At 44.8% G+C, this 26,904-nt stretch overlaps 1 protein-coding gene and 1 pseudogene across 5 annotated transcripts in view; one reads left to right on the plus strand and one right to left on the minus strand.

Moving 5' to 3' along the window:
* Positions 1–1,108: 1,108 nt before the first annotated feature.
* Positions 1,109–1,198, minus strand: LOC115931129 (uncharacterized; annotated as a pseudogene).
* A 1,177-nt stretch (positions 1,199–2,375) lies between these two features.
* The window catches only part of TENT4B (terminal nucleotidyltransferase 4B), an 85,164-nt gene continuing 60,635 nt past the window's right edge, over positions 2,376–26,904 (plus strand). For 2 of the 5 annotated variants that reach the window (XM_031002882.3, XM_031002884.3), the window contains exons 1-2: positions 2,376–2,497; positions 3,195–3,701. In XM_031002882.3, coding sequence (XP_030858742.2) covers positions 2,418–2,497; positions 3,195–3,701 — 587 coding nt within the window. In that variant the 5' untranslated portion in view covers positions 2,376–2,417. Of the gene's footprint in view, positions 2,498–2,768; positions 3,702–26,904 lie in introns of those variants that run through there. The other 3 variants (XM_031002883.3, XM_055366007.2, XM_019012829.4) reach the window with 3 other exon arrangements.

Consider the following 26,904-nt stretch of genomic DNA (forward strand, 5'->3'; position numbering starts at 1 on the left):
ATTTTTTGTATTTTTAGTAGAGATGGGGTTTCACCACATTGGCCAGGCTGGTCTCGGGAACTCCTGAGCTCGTGATCTGCCCGCATCGGCCTCCCAAAATGTTGGGATTACAGGTGTGAGCCACCACACCCGGCCAGAGATTCAATTTTTAAAACAAATATGAGGTCAGCAAACAAAATCTATTTCTATACAATGTTTTATTTTTGTTTGTCAGTGTAAATAACACAAAAAATACGGCTACTTATTTTCCTGGCTATGTAATAATTAGTACATAGCAAATTTCATTCAGGGAAAACTTTTTTTTTTTTTTGAGATGGAGTCTCGCTCTGTCACCCAGGCTGGAGTGCAATGGCGAGATCTCGGCTCACCACAACCTCCACCTCCTGGGTTCATGCGATTCTCCTGCCTCAACCTCCTGAGTAGCTGGGATTACAGGCATGCGCCACCACACCCGGCTAATTTTGTATTTTTAGTAGAGATGGGGTTTTTCCGTGTTGGTCAGGCTGGTCTCGAACTCCCGACCTCAGGTGATCTGCCTGCCTTGACTTCCCAAAACGCTGGGATTACAAGTGTTAAGCAACCGCCCCTGGACAGAGAAAACTTTTAATACTGATTTCTAGTAAAGCAACAGCAACAATCAAATTGAATGAATCAAAATTCCGGAGGGTTTTTTTTGTTTGTTTTTGGTGGACAAGAAGTAGGATTTATTGGTGAGTATTAAGAGGGGGCAACACAGTGGAAGCCCTTACAAGGGCAGGGCACGCCACTTGTCCAGAGGGCCATGATGGGGTTGTACTTGACCCCACAGTCATCTGCAATGAGCCGCTTTTCAGCCACCATGTCTTCAAATTCATCCGCAGTGAACTTGGTGAAGCCCCACTTCTTTGAAATGTGGATCTTCTGGCAGCCAGGGAACTTGAACTTGGCCCTGAGCAGGGCTTCAATCACATGCTCCTTATTCTGCAGCTTGTTGCAGATGGACATGATAACTTGGCCAATGTGAACCCTGGCCACAGTGCCCTGGAGCTTTCCAAAGGCACCTCGAATATCTGCCTGGAGCCTACACTGGCGTAGTGCAAGGTCAAAGACATGAACATACATCTGAAAGGCCTGTCTGCATGGTCCCTTAGAGCAGCCCATACAAGAAACAGGCTGCATAAACTACCAAGGAAGCTGTTGTTTGCAGCTGAAGGGTCTTTGTGTGTTTTCCGTATTTCTGGTCATGCTATTTATTCTCTTACCAAAAAAAAAAAAGGTAAGGTCAGGCGTGGTGGCTCACCCCCTTGTAATCCCAGCAGTTTTGGAGTCTGAGGTGGGAGGATCGCTTAAGTCCAGGAGTTCCAGACCAGCCTGGGCAACGCAGAGCAACTTCGTCTCTATGCCATGTTGACGCATGCCTGTAGTCCTAGCTATTCGGAGGCTGAGGCAAGAGGATCGCTTGAACCCAAGAGGCCGAGCCTGCAGTGAGCTGTGAATGAGTCACTGAACTCCAGATGACAGAGCAAGAGTTAGTCTCGAAAGAAAGAAAAAGGTAGAGCGACACTTAGTTCTTTGATAGTTTTCCACTATTCGTCATAAAAACTTTCCAGGATATTGAGCTCCCAAAATGGAAGGCCAATATCAGGCATCAGGGACTTGTTCTGGACGTTGGACCAACCTTAAAGGGCCCACATAGAAGCTGTTCACTTACTTTCTTTTAGTCTCTTGATTTAAAATACTTAACATTCCCCTTTCCTTGGCTTTTTAACCACTGAGATTTGAAAGACATGCAAATAACGACCTAGTGGACAATCTTTGCTGATGCTAAATCTTCATTTTAGGCTTAAAAGGTTTTGGGTTTTCTTAAAATTTAATGCTGTAACTCAGAAGAGCTTTCTAAGGCTGTTGGTGCACCTTAGGGCAGGAGAGCGTCTTTGCTACGCCGCGCAGGAGTGTGTCTGCTTCTCTGTGCATCTACACGTGTTTGCGTGTCCCTGTAAAGTGGGTTGAGTGTGCGGCTGCGGCTTTCCGCCCTTGGCTCACACTCTCAGTCTTAGTGGTCTCCCCCAGGGCTATGCATGGGGTACAGGTTTCTGTGGCCTCAGGCCGGGGTGAGGGGTCCCCCACCCCGGCCAGGGCGCAGCAGGGCGGGGCACACGTAGCCGTGCAGGGTCTCGCGCAGCCCGCGTCAGGACCCCGGGGCACGCGCTCGGGCAGGGGGCGTGTCCCCACCCCACCAGAAAAAGTGTTATAGGCTGTTTTTTTTTATTTTTTATTTTTTAAAAAGAAAGTGTTTTAGAAAGCAGGCAGAAGCCAAGACGTCAGGAAGGGTTGCGAGGGCCCGGGATCCGGCGGCCACAGGGATGGGAGGGGCGAGGAGCGAGGGGTGGGGCAGCACCTCCCACAACGCGCTCCCTGCGGGACGGGCGGCAACCTCCATGCGGCCTCGTCCACCCTCAGCACCGGGGAAGCCGAGGCGGAGAAGCCGCGCGCGCGTCAGAAGCTCCCGGACGCCCAGGTACGTGGGCCCACTCCACAAATGGCGCAAGTACGGTTGGACCAGGCGGTTGCGGCCCCGTAGCGCCGCGGCCTCTGTGACGCACGGCGCGGCCTCCCGGGCTGCTGCGCGGCGCGGCGGGGGCGGGGCGAGCGCGTGAGGGCGGGGCGGTGGGGGGGGGCGGAGCGAGCGGGGCGGAGCCGGTAGAGGCCCCGCCCCGGGGCCGGAGGAGCGAGGACGCTACGGAGCAGGCGCGTCTCGCTGCCGCCGCTGCCGCCGCCGCCGCTCGCTGTTCTGTGGAGCCGCCGCCGCCGCCGCCGCCATTTGCACGGGGACCCCAGTGACAGGGGCTCGGCGGAGGGGCGGAGGGAGGGGGGGAGGGCCTGCGGAGCCCCCGAGGGCGGGAGCGACGCCGCCGGCGCCGGCCGGGCTCCCTGCGCGACCGCGCCGCCCGCGGCGGGCCCCGAGCAGCAGCAGCAGCAGCAGCGGCAGCAGCAGCAGCAGCCGAGGCCGGGCGTGCGCCTGAGGCGGCGGCGGCGGCGGCGGCCCTGCGGGCGGCCGGGAGGGGCGGGGGCAGCGGCCGCCGCCGTTTGATGGATCCGAGGATCGCCTGGTTTCAGCCAGAGCAGCTCGGACCGTCCAACAGTCTGTGGATGCAGATCTGGGAGACGACCCAGGGGCTGAGGAACCTCTACTTCAACCACCACTGTCACAGCAGCGGCGGCGCGAGCGGCGGCGGCGGCAGCAGCAGCAGCACGGCAACCGGCGGGAGCGGCAGCAGCACCGGCAGCCCCGGCGGCGCGGCCTCGGCCCCGGCCCCGGCCCCGGCCGGCATGTATCGCTCCGGGGAGCGCCTGCTGGGCAGCCACGCGCTGCCCGCGGAGCAGCGGGACTTCCTGCCCCTAGAGACGACCAACAACAACAACAACCACCACCAGCCCGGGGCCTGGGCCCGCCGGGCGGGCTCCTCGGCGTCCTCGCCTCCCTCGGCGTCCTCGTCCCCGCACCCTTCGGCCGCCGTCCCCGCCGCCGATCCAGCCGACTCGGCCTCGGGCAGCAGCAACAAGAGGAAGCGCGACAACAAGGCCAGCACGTATGGACTCAACTACAGCCTGCTGCAGCCCAGCGGAGGGCGGGCCGCGGGGGACGGCCGAGCAGACGGCGGCGGGGTCGTGTACAGCGGGACCCCGTGGAAACGGAGGAACTACAACCAGGGAGTCGTGGGGTGAGTGCTGGCCCTGCGGCCCGATGGCCTGGCCGCTGCGAACGCGCAGCCGGGCACACGCCCACAGAGGGGGCTTGTGAGGGTCTAGGAGCGGCCACCCCCACGGCCTGCCTTCGCTGCTGTTGCACGGGGGTGCTGCTGGCCATCCCCAATCCCCCAGTCGTTCACACCTTTCCCTAAGCCTCCTTAGCCGTCCACACCCTCCGTCTCCTGTCCTCCCTTAGTCGTCCACACCTTCCTCCCCTCCCTCTTAACCGTCCACACCGTCCCCAGGCCCCCCCTTTATCCATTCACTCTCCTCCCATCCCCCTTAGTTAAACACATCTACCCTTGACCACCACCCCGCCTCCAGCCCTCCACACCTTTTTCCCCATCATCACAACTCAAGATGAGACCGCTTAGCACGGGCCTATCATTCATTCCCTGAGAACATTGGTGTGTGAGTGTTTTTTGATGGTGCAGGACCCGGAGGTGCTTTCCTTGCCAAGAATAGAAACATCCAGAATGCTCCTCCCCATCCCCCAGTCCCAGACAGCAATCATGTCAGCCCTGTAAGGTATTGCCTGCTCTTGACCCTTTGGCCCATCTTTTTATTTTTAAAAAATTCCCATATCACAGATGCCCTGTCTATGGAGAGGGTGGCGTGGGATGGGTGACCACTAAGTTTAGGCTGGTGAAGGTGGTGAGCCCTTCTGAGGCCCTGATAGAACTTTCCAGGAGTTCATGGTCCGCGGCTCCAGCTTCTCACTGTAAAGTTGTCATCCTGGCAGAGGCAGCCAATGCTTTTCATTCTAGGGGGTAGAGATTTATGCTAATGAGTGAATATTGCACCACTAGTGACTTTCTGTTTAAAGTTCAGCTGTTAGAAAATGGAATCTTACCTGACCCCTAGTGAATTATGTACATAAGCAGGGAATGTTTCCAACTAGATCTCCCTTCAGAAGAGTCCCTGTGCTGGAATAGGTTACTGAATCTTATTTGTTTTGTAAAACAAAGCTTTTGGGTCTCTGTGTGTGTGTGTGTGTGTGTGTGTGTGTGTGTGTGTGTGTGTGTAGCTTGAGTATGGAGAACCGGCTTTCAAATTGCTTTTCATTTTTCAGGTTGTGTTTTACATTGAGGGCTTTAGCATGCAAATGAAATTACCAATTAGTAATCCCATGTGAACCTTTTCCTGGATTTATTCATTCAGATCTGCCCTGCTTTGGCTGAGAGAGAGAGTTCTGTGTACCTTTTTGAAGGTCTGGATAAAATGAGTTGGTGGGTTCCATCTGCTTCCAGTGGGCTGGTGTCTGCTCTATGCTACTATTACAACTCCCACCTTTTGTGGAAAATGCAGTCAAGCGTTCTAGGACTGGTGCTGTGGTACATGTCAAACCTGCCCTCACATTCCAGAAAGGGAACCCTTTTAGGGTTGAGTCCTCTGTTGCTAAGCTTCAAGGGCGCTCTCCATGGTCATCACGTTTTATTAAAGGCTTGTGGTTCCATCCTGTTAGCATTTCCAAGTCTAAGCGTAAACCTGTGGTTTAGTGACAAGCAAATTGATGTTGAGGGTTTCTGGTAGTTTCATTTCACAGGAGTAAGCTCCAGTTAAGTAATCACTGTCAACAAAAACCTTGAAGTTCCTTAATTGCATTTTATTGAAGCCTCTTTGCATGTGTCTAGCAAAAGATATAAGTCCAAGATGCTTATTTTTTTTTTTATAAATTAGAAATTGTCCTCTCCTCTACTTGCTATTTAATGCAGAAGATACTCTAAAAGGTTCATATTTATACTTAGAAGCAAGATGTTCTTGTTCCTGATTCAAATATATTGCCCTCAAAGGGATTAGGAGAGGAATTTTCATTTCCCAGAGGGATTACTGTTTAAAAACTGATTGTAAACCTCTTTAAAAACTGCTTATCACTTCACCAGATTTTCCATTCTTTTGCCTCCTCCCTTAGAGGATGTCAGCAGTTAATTTTTTTTTAATTAAAAAAAGTTCAATTCTGAGACCTCCTAGTTTCAAAAAATACATTAAACAATTCCCAAGAGTGTTGAGAGTGTCTGGGTGCTTAGAAATTCTTGCTTTGATTCATGTATCCTGATTTTTTTTTTTTTTTTTGAGACGGAGTTTCGCTCTTGTTGCCCAGGCTGGAGTGCAGTGGCACGATCTCAGCTCACCGCAACCTCTGCCTCCCAGGTTCAAGCGATTCTGCTGCCTCAGCCTCCCGAGTAGCTGGGATTACAGGCGCTTGCCACCACGCCTGGCTAATTTTTTATTTTTAGTAGAGACGGGGTTTCTTCATGTTGGTCAGGCTGGTCTCGAACTCCTGACCTCAGGTGATCTGCCCGTCTTGGCCTCCCAAAGGACTGGGATTACAGGCATGAGCCACCGTGCCCGGCCTCATTATCCTGATTTCTTTTTTTTCTTTTGAGACTGGGTCTCACTCTGCTGCCTAGGCTGGAGTGGAGTGACGTGATCATAGCTCACTGTATCCTCTAACTCTTGGGCTCAAGTGATCCTCCTGCCTTAGCTTCCTGGAGTAGCTGGGACTACAGGCACATGTCACCACACCTGCCTAATTTTTTTATTTTTACTTTTTGTAGAGATGGGGCCTCCATTTGTTGCCTAGGCTGGTCTTCAACCGGCCTCAAGCAATCCTCCCACCTTGGCCTCACAGAGTGCTGGGATTATAGGCATGAGCCACCATTCTCGCCAGTATCCTTATTTCTTAACTTTAGAAAGTTTTTCTGTTTTTAATATAGGTATTTAAAAAAATCCGAATTCAGAGTGCACCTCGATGTTATGCTGTTCTGAGATTAAATATACTAAAACTATTACCATTGTTTTCTGAATTCTTAAGATGTGACTGATAGTTAGCTAATAGGTTAACACATTGTGGTGGTTCTTGGCCTCTGAACTGATAGTCCAGATGGGGAGAGGAGACCAGAAAGCATGTGAAAATGGACTAGAACCATGGGACAGCTATATAGTCTCTCGCAGCTGTCTTTTGTGTTCTCTGCTTCAACCAAATTGGTTGATTTATTTAGAATGCTGACCTCTTGCATTGCCTAAGTCCTTGATGTTTTTGGTTTCTCCTCTGAACTCTCAAAGGTACTCACTTCATGCTCTTGGTATAGCCCACTTATGTTTAACTTTCCTTTTATTATGTGTTCCCTCTTACACATGACATGGACATTTCTTTAATATGTAGAGTAAGATATTGGATTTCATCCTAAAGTCTTCAAAATAAAACTCTTGAGCTCATCATCTCAGACTTCTTCATGTACCCACAGACCAGGGATTTTGTTTGCTTTTTAAAACATTTTTTTATTTTTTGTTTTATTATTTTTAAATTTTAATTTAATTTTATGGAGACAGGGTCTCGCTCTGTTGCCCAGGCTGGAGTGCAGTGGTGTGATCTCGGCTCACTGCACCCTTTGCCTGGGCTCAAGCCATCCACATGCCTTGGCCTCCCAGTGTGCTGGGATTACAGGTGTGAGCCACTGTGCCTGGCCTAAGTTTATTTCTTTAATTTTTTTTGAGACAGGGTCTTGCTCTGTCGCTCAGGCTGGAGTGCAGTGTCATGATCATGGGTCACAGCAGCCTTGGCCTCCCAGGCTGAAGTGAACTTCCCACCTCAGCCTCCTGAGTAGTTGGGACTACAGGCGAGTGCCACCATGCCTGGCTCATTTTGGTTTTTTTTGTAAAGATGGGGTCTTGCCATGTTGCCCATGCAGGTCTCCAACTCCTGGTCCAAGTGATCCTCCCGCCTCCGCCTAGCAAAATGTTGGGATTACAGGTGTGAGCCACCGTGCCTGGCCTTATTTATTTATTTAATTATGAATGAATGAATGAATTAATGAGAGGGAGTCTTGCTCTCTTGCCCAGGCTGGAGTGTGGTGGCACAATCTTGGCTCACTGCAACCTTCGTCTCCCAGGTTCAAGCAATTCTCCTGCCTCAGCCTCCCGAGTAACTGGGATTACAGGCGCCCGCCACCATGCCCAGGTAATTTTTGTAGTTTTAGTAGAGATGGGGTCTCACCATGTTGGCCAGACTGGTTTCGAACTTCTGACCTCAAGTGATCTGTCCACCTTGGCTTCCCAAAGTGTCAGGATTACAGGCATGAGCCACCATGCCTGGCCTGGCCTTTTATGTTTTAAGTTGCTTCCACTGATTCTCTTGGGCTTTGCTCCCCTCCAGAACTGGCTATGGTTTAGGATGCTGTCCACCTGCTGCTGCTTGTCCATGAAAACGAGCCATAAACCCTTTTCTTTTGAAAGACTTAATTGTTTATCACTATGGAGAAAGAGGGGATGGTAAGAAGTAGCAAATACAGGGAATTTGCAGAACTTGGTCTTGAGCCCTGGGTCCAGAAACTTCTTCTGGAAGGTGCTTGGTGTTTGTCCAAGCTCATGAGGATAGGTTTCTGTTGGCTGTACTGCCAGATCTGTAGATGCTTTTTTAAGGCTTGGATGACTTGTTCAAAACAATGTTTTGGAGTACAAATTTGGCTGTGGGGACATCAAGACCTTGTTGGGAAACTTGGGTTTAAGGTACAATTTCTTAAACTAGGATGATGGGAATGGGGATGTGAAGGGGGAATGAATGTGAGAGGTATTACAGGGTAAGGATGGAGATGATTCAGATTCCTTAAGTGGATTTAATAATCACACTGTAGCTTTGAACTAGAGTGACTGGGGAAATATTTGTGGTGTTTTTGGAAATAAGGGCCAGAAGGACTATTGGTTTGGGTAAGAAGATGTATAGGTGGACCTGCTAGTGGGGAGCTGAGATTTGGAGGGCTGAGATGTAGTGTTCTTCACTGCCGTGGGGCAGTATCCTCTTGTATGTGCCATCCTCTAGTGCCCATTGTTCATCATGTCATGGTAAGCCCAAGATGTTCATGCCTTTTTTCAGCACTGCATTAGGGCTTATGTCTGCTTCTCTTTCTCTCTCTCTCTCTCTCTCTGTCCCTCCCTCCCTCCCTCCCTACCTCTCTCTCTCTGTTTCTTTCTGTTTTTTTGTCTTTTTTTTAGATGGAGTTTCACTTGTGTTGCCCAGGCTGGAGTGCAGTGGCGCGATCTTGGCTCATTGCAACCTCTGCCTCCCGGGTTCAAGCAATTCTCCTGCCTCAGCCTCCCAAGTAGCTGGGATTACAGGCATGTGCCACCATGCCTAATTTTGTATCTTTAGTAGAGATGGGGTTTCTCCATCTCTTCTGGTCAGGCTGGTCTCAAACTCCCAACATCAGGTGATCTACCTGCCTCGGCTGCCCAAAGTGCTAGGATTACAGGCATGAGCCACCGCACCCGGCCTATCTCTGCTTATTTCTACACAGTGTTATCAATGAGATTGGTGTTACTGCTGGGCTCCAAAGCAATCAGACAGATTAAAGTAGATTAAATATGAAAGAATTTAGAGGCCTTTTTCCAAGTGATCTGTGCTCTATTTAATTTCTGTGCATTTGCAGATATAGCCCACAGTAATTCTTTTTTTTTTTTTTTTTTTTTTTTTTGAGACGGAGTCTTGCTTTGTCGCCCAGGCTGGAGTGCAGTGGCGCGATCTCGGCTCACTGCAAGTTCCACCTCCCGGGTTCACGCCATTCTCCTGCCTCAGCCTCCCGAGTAGCTGGGACTACAGGCGCCCACTACCACGCCCGGCTAATTTTTTTTTGTATTTTTAGTAGAGACGGGGTTTCACCGTGTTAGCCAGGATGGTCTCGATCTCCTGACCTCGTGATCCGCCCGCCTCGGCCTCCCAAAGTGCTGGGATTACAGGCGTGAGCCACCGCGCCCGGCCTAGCCCACAGTAATTCTTAGTGAACTAGATCCTTCAGGTTATTGAATTTTACTGATTTGGGTACTGACATGTGCTTTTAAGAAGACATTAGGTTTTCTATAGTGTAGATTGTACACTAACAATATAATTCATACTTAAGAATGTCTCAAAATTTAGTATACTGTGTTCAACTAACTTAACTTTCTTTGTTTTTTTTGTTGTTGTTGTTGTTGTTTTTTGAGACGGAGTCTTGCTATGCCACCCAGGCTGGAATGCAGTGGCATGATCTTGGCTTACTGCAACTTCAACACTCCTGGGTTCAAGTGATTTTCCTGCCTCAGCCTCCTGAGTAGCTGGGATTACAGGCACCTGCCACCACACCGGCTGATTTTTGTATTTTTAGTAGAGACGGGGTTTCGCCATGTTGGCCAGGCTGGTCTTGGACTCCTGACTCAAATGATCTGCCTGCCTTGGCCTCCCACAGTGCTAGGATTACAGACATGAGCCACTGCACCCGGCCACTAACTTAACTTTCATTCCACAACTTCCATCTTTTATCCAAAATCTGTGATCATTGAATACTGTCACCATTAATCATTGGCATTTCAGTGTTTGGACTTTTTTTTCCCCCCCTTCGTCTTTGTGGACTCTTTTTTAACACTCATAAAGTTTTAACTATTGAAAAGCAAAGGAAACGGTGAGTGACTTTTTGGAGTCTGTCTACCCAGTGGTCACACAAAAGGCTTACTACATTACAGGAAAGATAGGATGGGAAAGGGATACTAGAAAATTCTAAGTCAGGGACGGGGGTGTGTATTAGAAAAATTCTGATCCTGGCATGCCAGATGGCCTTACATCTCAATTTCTTCCGTGAAATTCCTGCCAACAAATCATAGTGTTAGAAGTACAGAAGGGTCCATGGGAACGGAATTTAAGGGCTCCGTTGGTGATACGGAACTGATCAGATGGTTCTCACTTGTTCTCAGATAACCTGTATACTGAATATCACAGGAAGGGTATAGACATCATGGCAGTGGTTAGATATTCTTGCACCTGCTGAAGCTGAGAAAATTAATTTTTTTTCCTGTGGAAAGTAGAAAATCAAGCTTTTGTATGATTTCACACAGCTTTCTATTCTCTCTTTTGTTGACTCTGTTAAGAGTAACATTTAGTGGTGGAAACTATTTCAGGATCACACCCACAACGCTAGAGACTGTATTAATCACTTACACACACATAGGTATAGAGTAATCTTGAAGGGGCTGTAGGCCAAAGATAATGCTTTCTTGAAGAATTAGAGACTAGTTACCAGCACCTGGTATTTGCTGTTTCCTACAGAGCTGACCGGACAGCTTAGAGTCTGCTGAGGAATTCAGAGGATGGCCAGTAGAATGTTCTTTCCACCCCAGAATATTTGGTAGGGACTCAGCTGCTGTGGAATGCCAAAAAGGCTTTGAGTTTGTTTCACTATTCTTAAGATTACACGTAATTGTTTTTTTGTAAGAGATTATATATATTCAAGTTGAGGATGGCTTTGAGTTAGACTTTCCTTAATTTGGAATCACACAGCAGATGATACATTTATTTCCATCTGATAAGTTACTTGATGATGTAAAAAGACATTTGAGTTAAAGATTTTTGGGAAAAAAGCTGAATGTTGAGCCATTTATGTTGTGTACTGGTTCCCTATTCACTTGGACAATTTTAAGTCTTAAAACAATTTTAACCATGTGCACAAGAGATTTCACATAGTATTTGGTAATTAAATTAAGGAATTCTAGCTCAAGTCATGCTTTTTGCTGAAATAGTTGTATATATTTAGTGCGGAAACCTGTGTTTTCAAATTATGTAATAAAAGTTTCAATAAAATGGAAGCCTTTTTTACCGTGTTTCAAATGCTATGCTAAACCTTTTCCATTTGTTATTATATTAACCTACTCATACATAGCCCTACTAATTTTTTTACTTTCTGTTTTGAAATAATTACAGATTTATAGGAAGTTGTGAAAAATAGTACAGAGCCCATGTTCCCTTCACCAAGTTTCACCTAATGGTAATAGCTCACATAACGATAATTTAATGTCAAGAACCAGGAAATTGTCATCGTTACAATCCATAAGCCTTTTTTAGATTTCACCAGTTTCACATGATTTGTGTGTGTGTATATATATAATTGTATGCAATTTTATCATGTGTAGATCTGGATAGCCACTGTAACAGTCTATAGTTCTATATACAGAGCTACTCCATCACCTCAGGGCTCCCTATGCTACCACTTTATAGTCGCACGCACCCTTCCAGCAGCCACTAATCTGTTTGCATCTCTGTAATTTTGCCATTTTGAGAATGTTATATAAATGGAATCATACAGAATGTAACTTTGGCTTTTTTTCTTTTACCATACTTCCTTTGAGAGCCATCCAAATTGCTGCATGTATCAGTAGTTCATTTCTTTTTACTATTGAGTAGTAGTCCATAGTATGGCTGAACCACACAATTTGTTTAACCATTTACTTATTGAAGGACATACCAGAAGGGTGGTTTCCAGTTTTTTGGCTATTGCAAATAAAGCTGCTATAAACATTCATGTATATAAATATTTTTATGTGAATATAAAGTTTTCACTTTGGGGGAATAAATGCCCAAATGTTTGGATCGTATGGTAAGTGCATGTTTGGTTTTTAGAGAAACTGCTGAACAATTTATTTTCTAGAATGACTATATCCTCTTATATTCCTATCAACAGTATATGAGATATCCAGTTTCTCTGCATCCTTGCTAGCATTTAGTGTTACCACTTTTTTATTTGAGCGGTTCTAATATGTGTAGTGATAGCCTGTTTTGCCTTATATTAATCAATAAAAATAGCCTCATCTAATTTTAACATTTTTTTATTTTAAAACATCTTGGCAGTATTGAACTTTCTCAATGAAAAATCTCTAAAATTGTGACTTGAAAGGCTTTAATTTTCAAGTTTTTCTTTGGTTTTACTCTTAGCAGTAACATTTTAACTTTTTTTTGTCTTTGAAGTAATTTTCAGTGTTTCCTTTACATGTTGGTTTTTCTTAGAAACTAGTTACCAGCATGAAGTAGATCTTTAGCCTCGTTTTCTAAAAACATAAAAAAGTAAAACTGTGGGGTTTATTTCAAAATTGAGGGTCCTGTCTTTTCATATGAGGATATTTTATAGTCTGTTGGCTTGGCTATATTTTAGGGAGTAAACCTGTGGTTAGTGGTTTGTTGTTGTTGGTGGTGGTAAAGTTTTCTTACAGTATTTTTATACCTGAATAATACCTTTAGACTCTATAGAATAGATACTTGATCTTCAAATCTATCCTAGAATAAATTTTTTTATCTAAACAGCTTTGTGACCTGAGAATTGGGACTTAGTCCCTTAGTTTTTCCCTTACTGGCCCTTTGTAGTCACTGTTTTGATTTTGTGAAAGTAGCTTAACTCTTAGCACTGTCAGGTATTGTACATTCCTGCCAAAGCAAGAATAAGAATACATAGGATTGTGTTTTAATTCTATAATTAGGTGACTTTTGGCTAATTTCCAGGAACTTGGACTTAGTAAAGTACTAGTGATAAGTTTGGAAATTTTAGTGTCTTTGTTCTTTGAAGTTATTCACCCTTTACTTTCTTGTTTGTTTGGAGTGTTTATACTACTGTCCCTAAATATAGCTGAAATAAAGGAAGAAAAATAACCCCTGTAATATCACTACCAGGATATAATTTCTTTTTTTTTGAGATGGAGTCTCGCTCTGTCGCCCACCATCTCGGCTCACTGCAAGCTCCACCTCCTGGGTTCACGCCATTCTCCTGCCTCAGCCTCCCAAGTAGCTGGGACTACAGGCGCCTGCCACCACACCCGGCTTATTTTTTGTATTTTTAGTAGAGACGGGGTTTCACCGTGTTAGCCAGGATGGTCTTGATCTCCTGATCTTGTGATCCACCTGCCTCGGCCTCCCAAAGTACTGGGATTACAGGCATGAGCCACCGCGCCCGGCCTGATACAATTTCTGTTAACAGTTTGATGTAAATATTTTTTGACTTTTTAATGTTTTTTTATATATATATTTTATGTTTTTCTTCTATCAATACGCACTCTTACTGTGGGCATAATTTTAATGTTTTTAAAGAGTTGGGTTTTATTTGTTTATTTTATTTTATAGAAATGGGGTCTCGCCGGGTGCGATGGCTCACGCCTGTAATCCCAGTACTTTGGGAGGCCAAGGCAGGCGCATCACCTGAGGTCGGGAGTTCGAGACCAGCCTGACCAACATGGATAAACCGCCTCTCTACTAAAAATACAAAATTAGCCGGGCGTGGTGGCACGTGCCTGTAATTCCAGCTACTTGGGAGGCTGAGGCAGGAGAATCACTTGAACCTGGCCGGCGGAGGTTGCAGTGAGCCAAGATTGTGCCATTGCACTCCATCCTGGGCAACAAGAGTGAAACTTCATCTCAAAAAAAATAAAAAAGAAAAAAGAAAGAAAGAAATGGGATCTCACCATTTTGGCTGGTTTTGAACTTGTGGTCTCAAGCAGTCTTCCCACCTCAGCATCCCAAAATATTGGGATTACAGGTGTGAGCCCATCCTGTTTGTTGTTGTTGTTTTGTTGTTGTTGTTGTTTTTAGATGGAGTCTCCCTTTGTCGCCCAGGCTGGAGTGCAGTGGCGCTATCTTGGCTCACTGCAAGCTCCGCCACCCAAGTTCAAGCAATTTTCTGCCTCAGCCTCCCGAGTAGCTGGGATTACAGGCGCCCACCACCATACCTGGCTAATTTTTGTATTTTTAGTAGAGACGAGGTTTCACCATATTGGCCAGGCTAGTCTTGAGCTCCTGACCTCGTGATCCACCTGCCTCGGCCTCCCAAAGTGCTGGGATTACAGGTGTGAGCCACTGCGCCCGGCCTGTTGTTGTTTAAATAAAAGAAATTTATTCTCTTACAGTCGAGGCCAGAACTTAGAACTGGTTTTCAATCTAAATTTTTTTTCTTCTTTGGGAGAAGGGCATCAGAATATTGTGGATATACTTTTTTGACTTAAAAAAAAAGTTTTTACTGGGCTGGGCATGGTGGCTCACCTGGGATTAACTGCCTGTAACCTTGGCACTTTGGGAGGCTGAGGCAGGTGGATCGCTTGAGTCCAGGAGTTCAAGAGCAGCTTGGGTGACATGGTGAAACTCCGTCTCTACCAAAAAAAAAAATTAGCCAGGCATGGTGGTGGCGTGCCCTTGTAGTCCCAGCTACTTGGGAGGCTTAGCTGGGAGGATCACTTGAGACCAAGAGGCAGAGGTTGCAGTGAGCTAAGTTCATGCCACTGCACTCCAGCCTGGGTGACAGAGCGAGACCTCATCTGAAAATTTTTTTTTTTTTTTACTAATATGACAAACATCTTTTCATTTCAAATATATTTCTATACCATTTTTAATATCTCATTGCCTTTAGAATGACCTTGTATTCATGGTACATATGTATGTGATATTCCATTTATTTTTTTTCTTTTGTCTTTTTTTGGTTATATTCCATTGATTTAATGTACCTTAATTTATCTTACCAATTTCTTGTTGACCATTTTGTTTCCAGTCTTTTGTTTTTTTACCAGACATGGATTAAGCTGAGCCTTTGCCCCAGACGACATTATTTCTTTTTTATCAGCAAAATATGCATGTAATGCAATTAAAATTAAAAGGCAAAAGTTATCCTTTATTTTTCTACTTATTTTTATTGAGATAGTAATTCACATACCATAAATTTAACCCTTTTAAAGTATACAGTTCAGTGGTTTTCATATATTAGAAGGTTGTACAACCATCGTAACTAATTCCAGAACATTTTCATCACCCCAGAAAGAAACTCTGAACCCATTATCACTTCCCACTCCCTCACACACCCTAACCCTGGCAGTCACATATAGACTCTCTGTCTCTGTGGATTTGTTTACTCTGGACCTTTCATATAAGTGGAATCATAACAGTTTGTGGCCTTTTGTGCTTGGCTTCTCAAACTTATCTGTTTCCAAAGGTTATCTGTGTCGTAGCATGTGTCAGTGCTTCATTCCTTTTTATGGCTGAATATTTTATTGCATGTATATGCCACATTTTGTTTATCCATTCACCTGTAGAAGGACATTTAGGTTGTTTCCATTTTTTGGCTGTTATGAATATTACTGCTGTAGACGTTCATGTACAAGTTTTTATGTGAACGTGTTTTCATTTTTCTTGGGTATATACTTAGGTGAGGAATTCCTGGGTCTTAAGTTAACTCTCTGTTTAACATTTTGAGGAACTGCCAAATTATTTTTTAAAGTGGCTGTGACATTTTATATTCTACCAGCAGTGAATGAAATTTCCAATTTCTCCACATACTTGACAGCACTTTTTTTTTTTTGAGGTGAAGTCTTGCTTTATCGCCCAGGCTGGAGTGCAGTAGCACGATCTTGGCTCACTGCAACCTCCACCTCCTGGGTTCAAGCAATTCTTGTATCTCTCAGCCTCCCGAGTAGCTGGGATTACAGGCGCGTGTCACCATGCCTGGCTAATTTTTGTATTTTTTATAGGGACAGGGTTTTGCCATGTTGGTCAGGCTGGTCTTGAACTCCTGATTTCAAGTGATCCACCTGCCTTAGCCTCCCAAAGTGCTGGGATTACAGGCGTAAGCCACTGCACCCAGTCTGCACTTTCTTTATTATCTGTCTTCTTTATTATAGCCAATCTAGTGGGTATGAAATAAGTGTGTCATTTGTGATTTTGATTGTTAGTGGTGACTAACAATGTTGAATATCTTTACATGAGCTTGTTGGCCATGTGCACATCTTTGTTGGAGAAATATCTATTCAAATCTTTTGACCATTTTAAAATTGGGTTACTTATCTTTTTATTGTTGAGCTATAGGAGTTCTTTATTTTATTTTACTGAGACAGGGTCTTGCTCTGTCACCCAGGCTGGAAGTGTAGTGATGCCATCTTGGCTCACTGCAACCTCTGCCCCCACCCCAGGCTGAAGCGATCCTCCCACCTCAGTCAGCATCCCACAGCTGGGACCACAGGCGCATGCCACCATGCCTGGCTAATTTTTTTTTTTTTTTTGTATTTTAGTATAGACAGAGTCTCACCTTATTGCCCAGGCTGGTCTCAAACTCCTGAGCTGAAGCAATCCGCCCATCTCAGCTTCCCACAGTACTGGAATTAGAGGCATGAGCCACTGTGCCTGGCCTATTTTATTTTAAAGATGAGGCCTCACTTTGTCACCCAGGTTGGAGTGCAGTGGGGTGATCATAGTTCACTGCCATTTTGCCCTCCTGGGCTCAAACAATACTCGTGACTCATCTTCCTGAGTAGCTAGGACTGCAGGCATGTCGCTAGCATGCCCAGCTAAAACAGTTCTTTATATTCTAGATCGGGGTGTCCAATCTTTTGACTTCCCTGGGCCACATTAGAAGAAGAATTGTCTTAGGCCACACATAAAATACACTAACAGTAATGACAGCTGATGAGCTAAAAAAAGAATTACCAAAACATCTCATAATGTTTTAAGAAAGTTTACAAGTTTATGTTGGGCCATATTCAAAGCCATCGTGGGCCTCTGGCCGTGGGTTGGATGAGCTTGTTCTAAATGCTAGACCCTTATCAGATGGATGGTTTGTAGATATTTATCGCATGCTGTGGGTTTTTTTTTTTACTTTCTTTTAGGTTTTTTTTTTCTTAAATAATTCAACTGATTAAAAGCTTTAATCTTTTCATTTTCTTGATAATGTCTTTTAAAGCACAAAGTTTTGTTTCAATGATGTCTAATTTGTCTATTTTTTTTCTTTGGTTGCTTGTCATATGTAAGAAACTGTTGCTAAATCCAGAATGCTGAAGATTTACTTGTGAACTTTGTTTCCTTCTATGAGTTTTATAGGTTTAGCTCTTGTATTTAGGTCTTTGATACATTTTGAGGTTTTTTTGTTGTTGTTGTTGAGACAGTCTTGCTCTGTCGCCCAGGCTGGAGTGCAGTGGTGTGATCTTGGCTTACTGCACCCTCTGCCTCCTCAGTTCAAGCAATTCTCATGCTTCAGCACCCGAGTAGCTGGGATTACAGGCGTGCACCACCAAGCCTGGCTAATTTTTGTATTTTTAGTAAAGAGGGGGCTTCACCATGTTTGTCAGGCTGGTCTTGAACTCCTGGGCTCAAGCAATCTTCTCATCTCGGCCTCCCCAAGTGCTGGGATTACAGGCGTGAGCCACCACGCCCAGCCTATTTTGAGTTCATTTTTAAAATATGGTGTGAGGTAGAGGTCCCATTTCATTCCTTTGCCTGTGGGTATCCAGTTGTCCCAGAACCATTTGTTGAAATGACTGTTGTTTCCTCATTGAGCAATGTCGTGAGACCCTATCTCCATAAAAAATAATTTTAAAAAAAAAGAATGCAGAAGGAAACAGTTTTGCCAATTTCGTAGTATTTACTGACAATTTGCATATGTCTTTACATTCTTTAGCTATTTATTTTTCTTTTGAGTTACTGCCTTTGTTCATTTTTCTTTTGGAGGTGTTTGTCTTTTTCTTATTAATTTGTAAGAGATTTTGCAAATATATACAATTTATTTTCTCTTTTTTTTTGAGATGGAGTTTTGCTCTTCTTGCCCAGGCTGGAGTGCAGTGGCATGATCTTGGCTTACTGCAGCCTCTGCCTCCTGGTTTCAAGAGATTCTTCTGCCTCAGCCTCCTGAGTAGCTGGGATTACAGGTGCCCACCACCACACCCAGCTAATTTTTTTTTTTTTTTTTTTTGTATTTTTAGTAGAGACTTGGTTTTATCATGTTGGCCAGACTGGTCTCAAACTCCTCACCTCAGGTGATCCACCCACCTTGGCCTCCCAAAGTGCTGGGATTACAGTTGTGAGCCACCGTGCCTGGACCTCCCACATTATTTTGAAACAAATTCCATATCACATAATTTCTTTTTTTTTGAGACAGAGTCTCACTCTGTCACCCAGGCTGGAATGCAGTGGCGTGACCTGTGCTTACTGTACCTTCTGCCTCCCAAGTTCAAGCGATTCTCCTGCCTCAGTCTCCTGAGTAGCTGGGATTACAGGCACGCACCACCACACCTGGCTAGTTTTTGTATTTTTAGTAGAGATGGGGTTTCAGCATGTTGGCCAGGCTGGTCTTGAACTCCTGGCCTCAGGTGGTCCGCCCACTTCGGCCTCCCAAAGTGCTGGGATTACAGGCTTGAGCCACTGCACCCAGCCAATATCATATAATTTCATATAAATAGTTCTTTGTGTATCTTCAGATAAGGACTTAAAAGAAGGCATAATCGTAACACCATTATTAATACCTAAAAGAAGTGAGCAATAAATAATTCATTTGCCTTATCAAATATCCAATGTTCATATTTCCTCAATTGTCCCATAATAATTTTTAAAAGTTTGCTCAAATCAAAATCCAAACAAGATGATTTCAATGCATTGTTTGAGGTACATTTTAAATCTTAATTTATAGATTTCTCTGCTATCTCTTTTCCCCCATATTTATTTGTTGAAGAAACCAAGCGTTGTTTCCTATGGACTTTCCTACTCTCTGAATTTTGCTGGTTATATTCCTCTGGTATCAGTTTACTATGATCCCTTTTTCCCCTGTATTTTCTGTAAATTTGTAACTAGATCTAGAGATTTGTTTAGATTTTGTGGGTGTTTTTTTTTTTTGCAAAAATGCATCATAAATGGTGGTGTGTACATCTCTCAGAAGACACATATCTTAATGTCTTTTTGTGGTATTAGTTATTAATGATTACTGCCTATATTTATTCATTATTTGGATTGTAAGTTTATGATAGTCTCTTGATCCTTTTTCTGTTAGCTGGAATGCTTCTAAAAGGAGAAACCTTTCCTCTTCAAGCTACTTGGTTGTCTTGAGGGTTTGCTTCTTATAGGGAAAGCAGGCTAAGGGTGAAAAAGGAAATAGTTTCTAACTGGGTCTGTTAATGAGCTGTCACCCCAGGCAAAGAGAAGCAAGGCAGGTCACAGGAAAGTGAAGTGGGCTTGGGATGATTGGTGCCCCATGTGTGCATGCATGAAGGGAAGTTAATCCTCCCTGTAGTGAACTCTACTTGCCTTTTGGTCAGTAGCCAAGACTGTCAAGGAAGACCTTTGTCAGAAGCCATACCTGGCCTTTGCTTTTAGCTGTTGGTAGCTGAAGGAAACCAGAACAGACCTATGACCTGTGAACTTCTGCTCAGTAGACAAAGTTCTCTCAGCCTAAATTCAGTAAGCAGGAGTAAGATGCTTGCTTTCCCTTGAAGTGAAACGTGAATTATATGTTTCTTCAACTTGTGCTAATATTCTTTTTTTTTTTGAGATGGAGTCTCACACTGTCTCCCAGGCTGGAGTGCAGTGGTGCAATCTCCGCTCACTGCAACCTCAGCCTCCCGAGTAGCTGGGATTACAGGCGCCTGCCACCACGCCTGGCTAATTTTTTGTATTTTTAGCAGAGATGGGGTTTCACTATGTTGGCCAGGCTGGACTTGAACTCCTGACCTCATGATCTGCCTGCCTCGGTCTCCCAAAGTGCTGGGATTACAGGCATGAGCCACCACACCTGGGCAACTTGTGCTAATATTCTTAACCTTCATGTGAATCATTCCTGCCCTCATGCTAGCATAACCCATACAGCCTTCCTTATAGGAAGATTTCCTACTGGGAGTGAATTTGTCCGGTGATTCCCCCAAGATATCCCCCAACCAAATATTTTAAAAGTCACCATTTACATGTAAAAACTGTGTAACAAGCATGGTAGCAGCAGCGTTAAAGAAATGGCAGTATGGCCCCTGTAAGGGAAGGCTCCAGAAGATGAGCTTCACTCAGCCTTTAGGTCACAGCTACCTTAGGAGTTTGCAGTTGTTCCTGGGGAAGTCAGTAGACAAAGCTGTCTCTCAGGCCTGGGCAAGATAGGGATTTTTTTTTTTTTCTTTGAGATGGAGTCTCACCCTATCATCCAGGCTGGAGTGCAGCAGCATGATCTCGGTTCACCACAACCTCCACCTCCTGGGTTCAAGTGATTTTACTGCCTCAGCCTCCTGAGTAGCTGGGACTACAGGTGCGGGCCATCATGCCTGGCTCATTTTTGTATTTTTAGTAGAGATGGGGTTTCACCATGTTGGCTAGGCTGGTCTCAAACTCCTGACCTCAGGTGATCCACCCGCCTCCCAAAGTGCTGGGATTATAGGCATGAGCCACTGTGCCCAGTGTTTTTTTTTTTAATTGTAGTGACAGGATCTCACTTTGTTTCCTGGGCTATTCCCAAACTCCAGGCCTCCAGCCATCCTCCCGCCTTAGCCTCCCAGAGTGCTGGGGTTACAGGTTTGACCCACTGTGCCTAGTCTCAGAATTCATGTTTTTAAAAGTCACTCTGTGCCAGGCTCATGCCTGTAATCCTAATACTTTGGGAGGCTGAGGCAGGAGGGTTGCTTGAACCCAGGAGTTTGAGACCAGCCTGGACACCATAGCAAAATCCTAACTCTACAAAAAATACAAAAAATAGCCAGGTGTGGTGGCATGTGCCTATAGTCCCGGTTACTTGGGAGGCTGAAGTGCAAGGATCGCTTGAGCCTAGGAAGTTGAGGCTGCAGTGAGCTGTGATCATGCCACTGCACAACAGCCTGGGCAACAGAGTGAGAAGTCACTCTGGCTGTGGTGGGGAAAGTGGATTAGTGGAGAATGGAAGCTGGGAAACATGGTGGTTCTTGCTAAGTCAGTATCAAGGGATCACAGATGAGGGGGCTATTTCGTCCTAATAAGGGCCTTGGTCTCCCAGATAGTCATGGATTTTTCTATTTAGAAGAAGCTCCTTCTCAGTTTTTCTTGCCCAAGGCATATATGGTTGATACTTGTACAACACAGGCTGGATCTGTATGGGTCCACTTATATGTGGCTTTTTTTTCAACCAAACTTGGATTAAAAATATAGTTGTAGGCCAGGCGCAGTGACTCATGCCTGTAAGCCTAGCACTTTCGGAGCCCAAGGCAGGCGGATCAGCTGAGGTCAGGAGTTTGAGACCAGCCTGGCCAATGTGGTGAAACCATGTGCCTACTAAAAATACAAAAAAATAGCTGGGCGTGGTGGTGTGCACTTGTAATCCCAGCTACTCAGGAGGCTGAAGCCAGAGAATTGCTTGAACCCGGGAGGTGGAGGTTGCAGTGAGCTAACGCAGCAGAGGTTGCAGTGAGCCAACGGGGTGGAGGTTGCGGTGAGCCAAGATTGCACCACCACACTCTAGCCTGTGTGACAGAGCAAGACTCTGTCTCAAAAATAAATAAATAAAAATACAGTGTAAGCCAGGTATAGTGGCTCATGCCTATAATCCCAGAACTTTGAGAGGCCAAGGCAGGCAGATCAGTTGAAGCCAGGAGTTTGAGACCAACCTGGCTAACATGGTAGAACTCCACCTCTACTAAACAGAAGTACAGAAATTAACCAGGCATAGGTGGTGCATGCCTGTAATCGCAGCTACTTGCTAAACTGAGGCAGGAGAATTGTAATCCCAGCTGCTTGGGAAGCTTGAGGCAGGAGAATTGGGAGGCAGAGGTTGCAGTGAGCTATGATTGTGCCACTGGACGTGACAGAGCGAGACTCTGTCTCCAAGAGAAAAAAAAAAATTGTACTTACAGGACATGAAACCCACCTGTACGGTGTGCTGACTGGGAGACTGGAGTATGCATAGTTCTTGGTAAACAAGGGTATTCCTGAAACCAATCCCCTGAGTATATGGAGGGTTGACTATATATTTTAATAGAATTTATTACCTTTTTTTTTTTTTTTTAGCAGTTTTAGGTTTATGGAAACATTGAGCAGGAGTACATAGTTTCTTTATCTCCCTCACATTTCCCCATTACTAGCATCTTGAAATAGTGTGGTACATTTGTTACAACTGAAGAGCCAAATATTGATACATTACTGTTAACTAGGGTCCGTAATTTACTTTAGAGTTCACTCTTGGTGTTGCAGTTTCTATGAGTGTTGGCAAATATATCATGACGTGTATCTAGCATTATAGTATCATATTGAGTAGTTTCACTGCCCTAAAAATCCCCTTTGTTCCACCTTTTCATCCCTCCATCTACCTGAACCCCTGATAACCACTGATCCTTTTACAGTCTCTATGGTTTTACCTTTTACAGAATGTCATATAGTTGGAATCATACAGATTGGCTTCTTTCCATGTTCCTTCCTGGCTTGATAGCTGTTTTCTTTTTTTTGAGATGGAGTCTCGCTCTCGCCCAGGCTGGAGTGCAGTGGCGCAATCTTGGCTCACTGCAAACTCTCCGCCTCCTGGGTTCAAGCAATTCTCCTGTCTCAGCCTCCCAAGTAGCTTGGACTACAGGCGCATACCTCCCCTGCCCGGCTAATGTTTGTATTTTTGGTAAAGGTGGGGTTTTACCATATTGGTCAGGCTGGTCTCAAACACCTGTCCTCAGGTGATCCACCCACCTCGGCCTCCCAAAGTGCTGGGATTACAGGCGTGAGCCACCCTGCCCTGCCAGCTCTTTTCTTTGTACTGCTGAATAATACTCCATTGTATAGGTGTATGAGTTTTATCTATTCACCTTCTGAAGGACATTTTGGTTGCTCCTAAGTTTTGGCAATTATGCATGAAGTTACTATAAACATCTGTGTGTAGGTTTTTGTGTGGTCATGTTTTTAGCTCATTTGGATAAATACCAAGGAGCACGATTGTTGGATCATATGGTAAGAGTATGTTTAGTTTTGTAAGAAACTGCCAAACTGTCTTTCAGGGTGACTGTACCATTTTGCATTCCCACCAGCAATGAATCAAGTTCCTGTCGCTCCACATCCTCGTTAGCATTTGGTGTTGTCAGTGTTTTGGCTTTTCACCATTCTAATAGATATGTAGTGATATCTTGTCTTACTTTGCAATTCTCTAATGACGTATGATGTTGAGCATCTTTTCATCTGCTTGTTTGTTGTTGTTGTTGTGTTGTTCATTGAAATGGAATCTCGCTCTATTGCCCAGGCTGGAGTGCAATGGTACAATCTTGGCTCACTGCAACCTCTGCCTCCTGGGTTCAAGTGATTCTCCTGCCTTAGCTCCCCAAGTAGCTATGGGATTACAGGCGCCCACCACCATGCCCGGCTAATTTTTGTATTTTTAGTAGAGACAGGATTTCACCATGTTGGCCAGGCTGGTCTTGAACTCCTGACCTCAGGTGATCCGCCCGCCTCGGCCTCCCAAAGTGCGGGGATTACAGGCATGAGCCGCTGCGCCCGGCTTTCATCTGCTTATTTGATATGTGTATATGTTATTTGGCAAAGTATCTGTTCTGATCTTTTGCCCATTTTTTAATCAGATTGTTCTTTTATTGCTTCTGGGGTTCTTTTTGTTTGCTTTTTTTTGAGACAGAGTCTTGCTCTGTCGCCCAGTCTGGAATGCAGTGGCATGATCTCAGCTCACTGCAACCTCTGCTTCCTGGGTTCAAGTGATTCTTGTGCCTTAGCCTCCCAAATAGCTGGGATTACAAGCATGTGCCACTGCACCTGGCTAATTTTTGTATTTATAGTAGGGACAGGGTTTTGCCATGTTGGCCAGGCTGGTCTTGGACTCCTGGTCTTCAGTGATCCACCCACCTTTGCCTCCCAAAGTAATGAGATTACAGGCATGAGCCACCATGCCCGGCTTATTGTTAAGTTTTAAGAGTTCTTTGTATATGTGTATTTTTTTATTCTTTTAAAATTAATACTTAATAAAATAATTGTACATATTTATGGCATGCATGTGATATTTTGATACATGCATACAATGTGGATCAAATCAAGGTAATTAGAGTAATACCTCAAACATTTGTCATTTCTTTATGTTGGGAACATTTCAAAATGTCTAGCTATTTTGAAATATACAATAAATTATTAACTATAAGTCACCTCATTGTGCTGTCAAACATTAGAACTTATTCTTTCTACCTGGCTTTATTTTTTTTTACCCCTTAACCAACCATTCTTCATCAGCTCCCTGTCTCCCCTACTCTTTTTTTTTTTTTTTTTTTGGATACGGAGTCGCTCTGTTACCCAGGCTAGAGTACAGTGGCACAATCTCGACTCACTGCAGCTTCCGCCTCCCAGGTTTAAGCAGTTCTCTGCCTCAGCCTCCTGAGTAGCTGGGATTACAGGCGAATGCTACCACACCCGACTAATTTTTATATTTTTGGTAGAGATGGGGTTTCACCATCTTAGCCAGACTGGTCTTGAACTCCTGACCTCCTGATCCACCCGCCTCAGCTTGCCAAAGTGCTGGGATTACAGGGGTGAGCCACCATGCCTGGCCCCTCTTACTCTTTTCTTAGCCTCTGGTATCTATCATTCTACTCTCTACTTCTATGAGATCAACTTTTTTTTAGCTCCCACATATGAGTAAGAACATGTAATATTTCTCTTTCTGTGTCTGGCTTCTTTGTATATTTTGAATAATAAGTCTTTTATTAGATATGTGTTTTGCAAATATTTTTTCCGAGTCCGTGACTTATCTTTTCATTCTCTTAAATGGTGTCTTTTGCAGAGCACACATTATACATTTTAGTGCAGTCCAGTTTACCAATTCTTTCTTTCATGGATTTTGCTTTTGGTATTGTGTCTAGAAAGTCTTCGCCAAACCACAGTCATCTAGAGTTCCCCTTATGTTATCTTACAGGAGTTTTATAGTTTTTGTTTTACATTTAGGTCTGTGATCTATTTTAAGTTAATTTTTATGTGAAAGATATAAGGTCTATGTCTGGATTCTCTCTTTTTTTGAGATGGAGTCTCGCTCTGTCACCAGGCTGAAGTGCAGTGGCGCGATCTCGGCTCACTGCAACCTCTGACTCCCTGGTTCAAGGGATTCTCCTGCCTCAGCCTCCCGAGTAGCACATGACACCACGCCCAGCTAATTTTTGTATTTTGAGTAGAGACGGGGTTGCACCATGTTGGCCAGGATGGTCTTGATCTCCTGACCTCGTGATCCGCCCGCCTCAGCCTCCCAAAGTGCTGAGATTACAGGCATGAGCTACCACGTCCGGCCAGTTTTTTTGTTTTATTTATTTATTTATTTGAAACAGGGTCTTGTTCTGTTGCCCGGGCTGCAGTACAGTGACACCATCAAGGCTTCGTTGCAGCCTTGACCTCCTAGGGTCAAGTGATCTTTTTGCTTCAGCCTCCTGAGTAGCTGGGACTACAGGTGAGCACCACTCTGACCAGCTACTTTTTAAATTTATTTTAGAGACAGGGTTTTACCATGTTGCCCAGGCTGGTCTTGAACTCCTGGGCTGAAATGGCCCTCATACCTTGGCCTCCCAAAGTGTCGGGATTACAGACGTGAGGCACCCAGCCCAGCCAATATAATTCTTTTTTTTTTTTTTTGAGACAGTCTTACTCTGTTGTCCAGGCTGGAGTGCAGTGGCATGATCACAGCTCACTGCAACCTCTGCCTCCTGGACTCAAGCTGTCCTCCCACCTCAGCCTCCCAAGTAGCTGGGATTATGGGTGCCCATGACCACACCCAGCTAAGTTTTTAAATTTTTTTAGAGATTGAATCTTTCTTTTTCTCAGCCTGGTCTCAAACTCCTGAGCTCATATGATCTGCCTGCCTCTGTCTCCCAAAGTGCTGCAATTACAGGCATGAACCACTACGCCCAGCCTACAACTGTATTTGTAATCCAAGTTTCATTGAAAAAAAAATCCACATGTAAGTGGACATATGTAGATCCAACCTGTGTTGTTCCAGTGTCAACCATATATACCATTAATTCTTTTTTTTTTTTTTTTGAGATGGAGTCTTGCTCTGTCACCCAGGCTGGAGTGCAGCAGTGCAATCTCATCTCACTGCAACCTCTGCCTCCCGGGTTCAAGCAATTCCCCTGCCTCAGCCTCCTGAGCAGCTGGGACTACAGGCATGCACCACCACGCCCAGCTAATTTTTGTATTTTTAGTAGAGATGGGGTTTCACCATATTGGCCAGGCTGGTCTCAAACTCCTGACCTCAGGTGATCCACCCGCCTCAGCCTCCCAAAGTGTTGGGATTACAGGCGTGAGCCACTGCGCCTGGCCTATAATTCTTTATGTATATTGTTAGATTCAGTTTGCTAGTATTTTATTTAGCATTTGTGTATTTCTGTTCATGAGAGGTATTGTTCTGTAGTTTTCTTTGGTTTCTTTTCTGTCTGGTTTAGGGTAATGCTGGCCTCATAGAATAGGTTAGGAAATATTTCCTCTGCTTCTGTTTCTGAAAGAGAATTGAGGTAATATCTATTTTTTTTTTTTTTTTTGAGATGGAATCTTGCTCTGTTGCCTAGGCTGGAGTGTAGTGGTGCAATCTTGGTTCACTGCAACCTCTGCCTCCCAGGTTCAAGTGATTCTCCTGCCTCAGTCTCCTGAGTAGCTAGAATTACAGGCATGACCACCATGCCTGGCTAATTTTT

This window comes from Gorilla gorilla, chromosome 18, assembly GCF_029281585.2.
Source record: "Gorilla gorilla gorilla isolate KB3781 chromosome 18, NHGRI_mGorGor1-v2.1_pri, whole genome shotgun sequence".
Taxonomy (NCBI): Eukaryota; Metazoa; Chordata; class Mammalia; order Primates; family Hominidae; genus Gorilla; species Gorilla gorilla.